The sequence below is a fragment of the Primulina eburnea genome, chromosome 9 (assembly GCF_022965805.1).
Source record: "Primulina eburnea isolate SZY01 chromosome 9, ASM2296580v1, whole genome shotgun sequence".
Lineage (NCBI taxonomy): Eukaryota > Viridiplantae > Streptophyta > Magnoliopsida > Lamiales > Gesneriaceae > Primulina > Primulina eburnea.
This window is the reverse complement of record NC_133109.1, coordinates 9,014,329-9,025,316: the sequence shown is the minus strand read 5'-3', so window position 1 is coordinate 9,025,316 and position 10,988 is coordinate 9,014,329. Positions and strand designations below refer to the sequence as shown.

Genomic DNA, 10,988 nt, shown 5'->3' with positions numbered 1-10,988 from the left:
TATACCGAAGATCCCTGTAACTGATCAAACAAATCGTCGATGCGAGGCAACGGATACTTGTTCTTCACGGTCGCCTTGTTCAACTGCCTATAATCAATACACAGTCGCATCGAACCATCTTTCTTTCGAACGAAAAGCACCGGAGCACCCCAAGGAGATACACTGGGTCTGATATATCCCTTGGACAAAAGATCTTCCAACTGTGCTTTCAACTCTTTCAGTTCTATCGGTGCCATCCTATACGGAGCTCTCGAAATAGGAACAGAACCAGGCATAAGATCTATGCTGAAATCAACCTCTCGAATCGGAGGCAACCCTAGGATCTCATCAGGAAAAATATCTGCAAACTCGCAAACCACTGGCAGATCTGCCAATGCTGGGCTCGACTTCAGTAGATCTACTGAATATACGAGAAAGCCCTCTGCTCCTCTCTGAAGCAATCTACTCATAGTCAGAGCAGATACTAAGGGAATCCGAGATCTGGAACCCTTGTCGTAAAATTTCCACTCGTCTGTCATTTCGGGTCTGAATCTGACAATCTTGTGGAAACAATCTACAGTGGCCCTGTACTTGGTCAACATGTCTATACCGACTATACAATCAAAATCAGCCAAACCAAGTACTACACAATCAAGATCAATCTCATGCCCCTCAAACTGAAGCATACAGTGCCTAACAGTAGTCACAGATATCAAGCCACTTCCCAACGGAGAAGCTATAGACACTACTGTCGACATTGACTCAACAGGCAATGTATGTCTCAATGCAAAATGTTCAGATATGAATGTATGCGCCCCTGTGTCTATCAACACATATGCAGGATAACCGCAAAGGAAACAATTACCTGCAATGACGTCATCTGGCGCCTCCTGCGCCTGCTCCTCTGTCAGGGCAAAAACACGTGCCTGCTGTCGAGGAGGCTGACTCACCGTCTGACTACCTCCTGGCCTCTGCTGGGTCTGTGTAGAGGGTGGCTGAAAGGAGTGTACAGAGGATGCCTGTCTCTCCATCTGTGGCGCTGGTGCTGATGATCCTGTACTCTGGAATCGTGATGCACCTCTCTGGGGACAAACTCTGGCAAAGTGTCCCGGTTGCTTACAGATGTTGCAGCGTCCCAGAACTCCTTGACATTGCTCCGTCGCGTGTCGCCCTCCGCATGAACCACAGTATGCGCCACTATACTCTGACCCCTGACCTCTCTGTCGAGATCCACTCGAACTCGATGAACTGCTCCCAGATTTCTTAAACTGTTTGCCCTTGGCCTTCAGAAAATCCTTCTTGCCACTACCACTAGCTCCACTGTCAAAACGAGGAGGAGGTGGTGGAAACTGCACGGTCGTGGACTGTGGCGGTCTCTGCCCCTGAACACCGTAGGAAGCTCCTCGCTGCCTGATCAAGCCAGCCTCTGCTCCCTTTGCTCGGTTCAGTGCCTCCGAAAAAGTACTAGGACGGCCCGTGTTCACCAAAGTAAAGACATCGGGATTCAGCCCGTTGATGAACTGATCGGCCACTGCCTCGTCGTTCCCGGCCACATGCGGTGCAAATCGTAGCAATGCAGAAAATTTAGCAACATACTCCTCGATGTTCCACTGTCCCTGCTTCAGATTCGCAAATTCAGCTCCCTTATCTTTCCGGTACGAAACGGGAAAGAAGCGCTGATAGAACTCATCTTTGAAAACTTTCCACGTGATATCAATGCCTCGGTGCTCCAAGGCTCTCTTCGTAGTCAACCACCAGCTCTTTGCAACCTCTTGCATCTGATGCCCTATCAGCTTCAAACGTCGCTCGTCAGTATAGGCCAAAGACTCAAACAGCATCTCGATATCATCGAGCCAACTCTCGCACTCTACTGCACTCTCGGTGCCCTTCAGGGTAGGCGGATGGAAAGACTGGAATCTCTTCAATAAAGTCTCCATCGGTGTAGCGGTAACATCCATCTGTACACCGGACGTGCTACCCTGCTCTGGCTGTGGCACTCGTCTAGGCGGCATAAATCTGATCATAAAACTGATTAGTACTCAACCAATATCATCTGTCTCAGCCCTTCTCTGATCATATACCTCTGATCGAGAATCGGTTCTGATTCAGGCTTGAAATGCTGTAAATCATTTCAGATAATACAACACAACATATAATAGGAAAGCAATAAAGCATGCTAGCATCTCAAAAGCAAGGAAGATGACTCGATCTACCCCGCTCATTCTATTCTATCTCAGTCTACAGAACCTACTGCTCTGATACCACCTGTTGTGGGGACCCGGGCTCTAACTCTATTCTTTTGGGATTTAATTGGATCTTTGTTCGAAAATGTGGGTCAAAATTTTGTTTTTAATTTTAATTCAAATGTATTAACTAAAGCATAACATATCTCGATAGAAATTAAACAACGTAATGTACATACAAGTCTGTTCGTACAACATACACTAGTGTTCACATGACAACTATAAACATAAGTAGTACAAGTGCCATAAGAAACCACTGGTAATCTGCAATGCCCGAGATCTCCACGCTATCATCATCTCTCATCTAGCTCGTGACCCCGATCCTGCCCCACCTGTTGCCATGCACACATACAGACACGACAACAGCCGGATAACTCCGGTGAGAACATATCCCAGTATAAAACATGGATGCATGCAATGTAATAAATCATGTACAAATGCATAACATAAATCCAGTAACATGAATATACATCTAAACATGTAGTAGAATACAAATCTGTATTCAACAATTCCAATCTTGACTCGACTCTTTTCTAATCTAGGGATCCCGGTGTGAATAAGACGGTCTGTCACCTACCCAACCACTCGGGGCAACGGTACGTCTTATTCCTAGACTTCGGTCAACTCTGTATCGAGGGTCTACACATATAGCAAATCTGCTCCTATGCGACGATACACCGAAACGTCTAGTTTTGGCAAGTCTGCCAATCTCTCCTATCTCAGGACTCGAATATAAATCAATAAACAAGGCATTACATAATCAATGTAATAACAATCTAGTATGTGATTTAGGGAAACTCGTAACAAATCTGAATCGAGTTGTGCAATCCCGTGACCACATGAATTATACCTTTCTTGTCGAATCGTCTGTCGAGATCTCGAATTCAATGTCAAACCTGTCACCTCAAATCTGAAACGGCAATGTGTAGACACCCAATATCTAACTCAAAGCAACATATATGCCAATCAATAATAAATCTCGGTACAAATCTACGGCATAACAGCGTATTCTCGCAATACCGATCAACTCAATCTCAACAAAACAATATATACTATAGCCACAACTCATAATCTCATCTAACATCACTATAAATCTGCATATTCTCAATACAATACATGCTGAAAATCGAGCCAATAACATACGGTGTCTGAAAATCGATCCGACAACGAATATACTATGCTCTATATATCAAGAACACATATTCTAACTCAAATCTGAATTCCCCCAGCACATACATATCGAGACATGCTGGAAATGAACAATACTTACATCCTTTCGTAGCCAACGCTGTAAGGATCGCAAATCTTAACTCGGAACAAAATTCAAATGGCTAAATCATGCAAACTCTCAAGTTGAAAATCAAAAGAAGTGAAAGCTTCCTCCTTGAATTCCCTCGGCTCTCAGAAGATGCAATGCAAGGAAATGAAGACACATAATCTATATTGCATGCAAAGGGACGAGTGTTCATGTTTGGCACATGACACGCATTACCGCGGGTGCGGCAGTGTAAGGGTGCGGGTGCGCTAAGCTCTCGGCAGCCCTATCATTTTCGGAAATTCACGCACCGCGGGTGCGGCGCTTGCACCGCCGCGGGTGCGGTCTCAGCACCGCGGGTGCGGTCGTGCGCGCACCGCGGGTGCGGTGTTACTTCGAAAAATCTCCAAATTTTCTATCACCTACACCGCGGGGGCGGTAGTCTTAACACCGCGGGTGCGATGTGGTTTCGGCCCTGCTGCTCAAAATCTCATTTAAACGTCATGCATTCTTACTTCTATGAGTCTAGCATCAATGCCAGTTGATAATTCTCGAGCCTTACACAATTCAATAACAAACTCTACCTCTCGATCAGGAGGTAAGCCAGGCACATCATCAGCAAATATGTCAGGATATTCCTGAACCACATCAATATCCTGAATTTGCAAATTATTGTCCCTATTTACATCCGATACTAAGGCCAGAAAACCAGTACACCCCTTATTCAATAATTTTGTAGCTTGGAGACAAGAAATAAGGGAAATACTTAACGAGGAACCTAGCCCAATAAATTCATCACCCTCATGACCATCAGTTACAAACCTCACGGTCTTTTCCACACAGTTGATCACACCATGATAAGCGTATAACCAATCCATACCCAAAATAACATCGAAAGCAACCATTGGAATTACAATAAAATCAGCATACAACAATCTCGAACCTATCTGTACTGGACATGCCTTAAGAATACTTGTAGGACGAATTTCGTCACCAGAAGGCAACATAATATTGAATTGTAAAGGCATGATAGTAGGCTCGCGAGATAAGGAGTGCATAAATACTTCAGACATAAAGGAATGTGTTGCACCGGTATCAATCAATGTAAGTGCTTCCTTTCCAGATATTAGAATATTACCTGATATGACTGAAGAATCAGGATTGGCTCCTTCTTTTGTCATCGTAAAGATTCTTCCTTGAACTTTTCCTTTATCAGAGGAGAGAGGACATTTTTGTGCGGTATGCCCCATTTCTTTGCACCTGTAACATCGGCCACTTCCAACCAGACACTCACCTTTGTGTGGCTTGCCACACTTAGGGCATAACGATCTCTCCACATCTGAAGAAGGCACAGAAGGTTTATTGTGTTGCTCCATTTTGCCCTTTCCTTTGAAGCCGCCTCGACTAGAAGGACTTGCACCTTGACTCCTGGCTTGAAAGGTTTGACTTCTCAACTGCCTTTCCTTTTCAATCTCTTGCTCATCAAGTTCAGCTAGCAGTGCCCTTTCAACAATATCTTGATAAGAAACCACTTTAGCCATGTGAACATCTCGTCGAATCTCGGGTCTCAAGCCGCGAATAAAGTGCTCTCCTTTATCTTTATCATTCTCGGCGATGAAAGGCACAAAGACACAACCTTCTTCAAATTTAAGAGTATACTCATTGACAGTCATGGCAGCTTGTCGCAACTCGAGAAATTCTTTCATCTTCTTCGCTTTAACTTCTCGAGAAAAATATTTGGTGTAGAAAAGCTCTTTGAATGCATCCCATTTCAATTCACGAACATTCACTGTAACCTTGGTGGCTTCCCACCAAATACGTGCTGCTTTGACCAACATAAAAACTGCACAACTAACCTTGTCTTGATCATTGAACTTCAAATAGTCGAAGATGGCTTCCAAAGACTTGATCCATTCTAGAGCCACCAATGGATCAGAACCACCGATAAACTCCGGAGGGTTCATACGTCTGAAACGGTCATAAGCACCATCTTCAGAACCTTCAGTTCTGCCTTGACCACGACCTTGAATCGTAGTTTGCATGCTCAATAACTGTTGGATTTGTTCACCGTGAACTTTCGTCTGTTCCTGTATTAGTTTACTGAATTCATCTACAACGTTGGTAGTCCTATCAGTGGTAGGGGTTCTATCATCCCCTTCAGTAACCTTTCGTTTAGGAGGCATTTCCTACACATAAGCTCACTTTAACATAGATAGGAAGAAAATACATAAATAACAATGGAATAGGATCAACGCTCAAAGTTAAAATCAATAGATGCAGGATCGAAAACATACCGGATTGTCCTAGCCAGAAGAAGTCATATACGGCCCAAGAACTTTCGCTCTGATACCAATTGAAACAACCCATTCCCATGACATTTAAATTAAGTAATTAACATACGCGGAAGCATTAACTTTTAAAAGGGAAAGAACAATATATCCTTTACATCATAAACATAATTCATACATATATATATAAACGTTCATGAAATGTTCTCCAACACATGACAACAAATCAACACATTCAACCAAATACATGATGGTTTTAAAACTTCACATGTGTTCACTCGTTCCCAAATTAAAGAAACATGATAAAGGTCTTTCCCTTGGCATTCTATATGACTTCTTCTGCCTCGAACAATCCATTTCAGCTCTTTTTATCACCTGCATCACATGACATGACTGGAATGAGAATAATCTCAGTAAGTAAGAAGCTGTACATAGCAATTACATATACATAGCTTGGCTTAGATCATGGCTGTGGCAATGGCAATAACGAATGAATCATAAATCTCAAATCAATGTAAAGGGTATCATATAATGAATTAAAGGAAGGAAATGACAGTACCGTGACCTGTGGCCTGTGGATAGTATCTCTTTGATATATAAATATACCAAAACTGTGAGAGATACTCATAATCATGTGATTGGCCAATGACATGCATGAATTACTATCATTCCTTGACTTTAATCATAGGGACTTTCATTGAGGCATTACATCAAACACTTGATGAACACAAAGGTTTATTAGCTCCTTGAACAATGAATTCAATGAAAATACTTGAACAATGAATATATAATAAGATATAACTCAAGTATACACCAATGAAATGAGCTAATTATCAATAAACATGGCTTTTATACATATAAATATCATGTGAGCAATTGAAAGAGAACTTCTACTTACAACCACAAGCACAATGGTTGCTAATGTAACCTTGATTGGATTCCTACATCCATAAACACAATAATAACCAACAATCATCAACATGAATCCAAGAAATTAACAATTTAACTTAACATCTCATTACTTCAAACCCTTCTAAACTCCAAGAATAGAATTCTTACCTTAGAGGAGTTTGAAACCTTGGTTGAGGGACTTAAGAACTTCACTTAAATACTTGATTTGAGGTAAAGAAATATTGGAGAGAAACTTTGAGAAAGAAAAGCAAGAACCGATGGAGAAGAAAAAGAATGGAAGGAAAATGAGTAGAAACATCTATACTCATCCATAAATAAGCCTTCCAATACACCAAAAACGTGTTTTCTATGCCATCGACACGGACCCCGTGCCACCCTCCGTGTATAGGTCCGTGTACACACCGTAAATCACTTATTTTTCGTGGCAAGACCCGGACCCCGTGTAGGGGTCCGTGTAGGGGTCCGTGTACCCACTGCCAGGGGCCAAAACCGCAATTTTTCTTCCGAATTAGCCAAAGTGGTAAACATGAAAGTTGTAGCCCTATGTGTTTTCTTTAATCCCTCCAAATTTCAGGTCATTCGGAGGTCTGAGCAAAGAGTTATGCCCATTCTACCAACATGTGTCAGTGCAGGAACAACGAAACACACGACACACTTCGGGCCGCTTTTGGCTCGTCTTCCCTAAGGATTTGAACAAAACTCAAAATAAGAAAGTTATAGCCTTATATCTTATCTTTCTAATGGAGGTGACCTCATATCAATTGGATCGATATACAAAACATTATACTAAAAACCACAACTACCGCCACATTTGTCATACCCTTTATGCACTTCCATTTTATATTTGGCTCAAGATCAACTTTCTATTCTACCCATTCATTTCCATAACTATCACCAACTATGAACATAATGTCAAAACAATAACCGTTTCAATAAAGATATCCATGAACAATAACCATTCAACATAATCTCAACCAGTAAAGTATAAAACATGATCATAACAATAATAAACCACAAGGGTTAACATGATAAAAGGTTGGGCTATTACAGTTTCATTGGTAGGGGACATTGTGATGTCCGAACATGCAGATAGGTGCTCCTTGTAGAGTGCACTGAACAACCCTCCATAAAAGGACTTTCCAAGTGGTTCTCATTTATCGAGTGGAATAGTCCTAGTTTATGGTTGTACACCATTAGTCCTTATGACCCGGGACAACATTGAGACTCTATGTGCTAGAATTACACTTTGGCTTGTTTACCGACTCTCATGGGGTCATCAGGTGGCAAGGTTGGGTGTTCTGTCGAAACATATAGGAGTCGATGCATTGTAGTCGGGGATTCACCGCTTACCTTCGGGTATGGATATCCTGTGTGTTCTCATGTGTATGTAGATTGAAATCTCTGATCAGAGTATGGTGGTAATTATGAAAGGGGTTTCATAGATTACACCATCGATGCAACTACAACATGACACATAGTATCGATTCATTGACAACTCTCGATAAACCAATGGTTGTCGAATCGGTCGGGATATATGAATTGAAGGGACCGTACTGTACGCTAACCATAATTGAATGGTTCTTGCAGGCACTATCATTTGATACCTAGGGAATCATGTAAGCGATGTTGCTAGGCATTTAACATGATTCGTTGGGTGCTATCAGACTTGAGTTCTGACGTTCTTGTTATCAAAGAGTTGATAAGTAAGAATGGAGCAATTGGGGTATGCTCATATAAGGACATGTTTAGTCCGAATCACATGGAGATGTGAACCCACGGCTAGTTGTATCAATGAACCATTGAGGGCCACACAAGTGCTGGATTTCTAGATCCCGTTGAGAAGTAAAAAAAAAAAAAAAAATAGTTCAATGTGTTGAACGACTTATAAATGAGTTTATAAGTGTAAGGAAAAATAGAAGTATGACTTCTATGAGAGAAATGTAAATTTTAATTTATGGAAGTGTTCCTAAATTAAAATTTGGCCAATTGAATAATGTATTTGAAAATTGTGATTTTCATAAACGTTATTATGGACTAAATTAAATTAATTCAAGTGTTGAACAATAGTGGACCTAGTAGAGTCCAAATAATTAAATTAATTCAAGTGTTGAATTAATTAAATATATTGAGTCTTGTAGAGCTCAATTTAAATTAATTATTTAACTAGTGGGACTTGGGTAAATTCAAGTAATATTTAATTAGTCTCAAATATGTTTGAGATAATTAAATTTAGTCCATGGTTTTTATTTTGATAATAAACCATATAATATGCATGCAGGTGAAGGGTTGGAGACAACTTTTGCAACTATCAAGGCTTGGCATGCTACTTTTGTCTCTACTTTTTGCAAGACCAAGACAAGTCTCCCTTTCTCCCCATTGATACATACAATGGCCGAAATATTGATATATAATTCTCTCAAAAATTTTCTCTCAATTTTTCTCTTCAAGTGTTGAGGAAGAAAAATACTTCTCCTTGAAAAATCCTTTTATTTTTCTAGTGCAAAATAAAAGGGGTTCTAGTTTGCTAGTGGTGGGCCTAATTTTGAAGGAAAGATTCAAGAACAAGGTGAAGCTTGTAGATTGTCTTGCCATCAAGAGCTTAGTTGTATATCAACTAAGTTGGAGCCATCATCAACCTCAAGAGGTTGATAGGTAACTATTTCTAAACACACTATGAATGTCATTTTGGTGTTTTATTGTATTTCCTACACAAATCTATGGTGGCCGAAATATATATGCTAAAATCGAAATTTTTGTGCTTCCGTTGCGTTTCCGGCCACCGTAACCGATCCCCTTTCAAGTGGTATCAGAGCTATGGTTACGTTTTTGTGTAGCAAATACAAGATATTATGTTGAGATCGATTTCTAACCGCATGTGTAAGGCCTAAGAATTACTAATTTTCATTAACGCGATATTTGAAGATATCAGAACGCATGTTATGTCATGATAAGCATTATGAAATGCCAAGATTTCGACTCTATTAATCCGGAATTATGGAATTTTAATTGATGTGATCATATCGGGCCATATCGAGACCAGAGTGGGCAAAGCTGTTTCATTTCACCAATTTCGGGCAGAACTAGTGGCGCCCGAGCGGTAGAAAGTGACCGCTCGAGCGCCAATGTTCAATGAAATCACGTTCGGGCAGAATGTGTGGCGCCCGGGCGGTAATCTATGACCGCCCGAGCGCCAGAGTCTCGCATCGCGGCAGAACGTTCCGCGCCCGGGCGGTAGAACTTGACCGCCCGAGCGCCGAGTTCGCGCCCGGGCGGTAAGTTCCGACCGCCCGAGCGCCAGCGAAGATTGGCAAGAGCAAGCCACGTTTCATGGCATGCAAGTGGGATAATATATAAACGTTATTTGCCTCATAATTGATCAAAAATCAAGAACGAGAAAGCTCCGTGAAGCTTTTAGAAATTCTTGCGCCGGTAGTTTGCAATCCGTCCGTTAGATTTGAAATCCGACCTCGGTACCGATTTCCTATCGTTGTAGGCTACGCGTGGACGTAAGTTTTACTATGTTTTGGCATGTCTTAAAATTATGATGTTGCAAGAATCAGATATGATTCATATATGTTGTTTCTGACACATTAGACATCGTATAATTACAAACGGATTTAAGAATGGACACCGTATAGAATTGTTATGAATTTTAGAGTCGAATTGACTGGGTTTTGATACCAGATTTATACCATTATCAGTTATAAATTGAGAATTGATGTAAATTGTTTAATATAGAGATTGTGCAGTTGAAATGATACTGAGATCAAGTATTGACTTGGATAGGTGTTGATTAGATAAGAGATTGATAGATTTTGTATCAACATTTCCATTTCAGATTCGTATTGTCAACCGTGACAGCAACTGTGCGACGAAAGGTATAGTACATGTTTTGTTTGGGGAATCACGACTCAAATGAGATCACATTTGAGTTTCCCAACCAAAATCACATACTTGTTTTATTGTTCATACCTTGATATGATTATGATTGTTATAGATTGGTTTATAGAACTTGTATGCAGATCTTGCTATGCTTTGTTTACAGATCGTGTAGCATTGCATTATGCTTGTTTGCAGATTTTGTATTCATGCATTAAGATAGGGCAGTCTGGAGATCAGGCAGACTACTAGATGTTCGGCGATATCTCAGCTTAGGGGAAGATCACCGCCCCTTTGTAGACGTGGATACAGATCAGGCCGAAGTCTAGGAATAAGACGTACACGAAAGGGATCGATATACGGTGTTCTAAATCGCAACGGAAGCACAAAAATGTTTTCAAAACATGAAAAAACGAAATTTTGGTATAAAAA

At 40.9% G+C, this 10,988-nt stretch overlaps 1 protein-coding gene across 1 annotated transcript; it reads right to left on the bottom strand.

Annotated features, from left to right (window-relative positions):
- Positions 1-3,488: 3,488 nt before the first annotated feature.
- LOC140840712 (uncharacterized) lies at positions 3,489-5,660 on the bottom strand. The gene is made up of 2 exons (XM_073207885.1): positions 4,062-5,660; positions 3,489-3,527 (listed from the first exon to the last, which is right to left on the bottom strand). Exons 1-2 carry the CDS (start codon positions 5,658-5,660, stop codon positions 3,489-3,491), a joined length of 1,638 nt encoding a protein of 545 aa, XP_073063986.1.
- Positions 5,661-10,988: the final 5,328 nt, after the last annotated feature.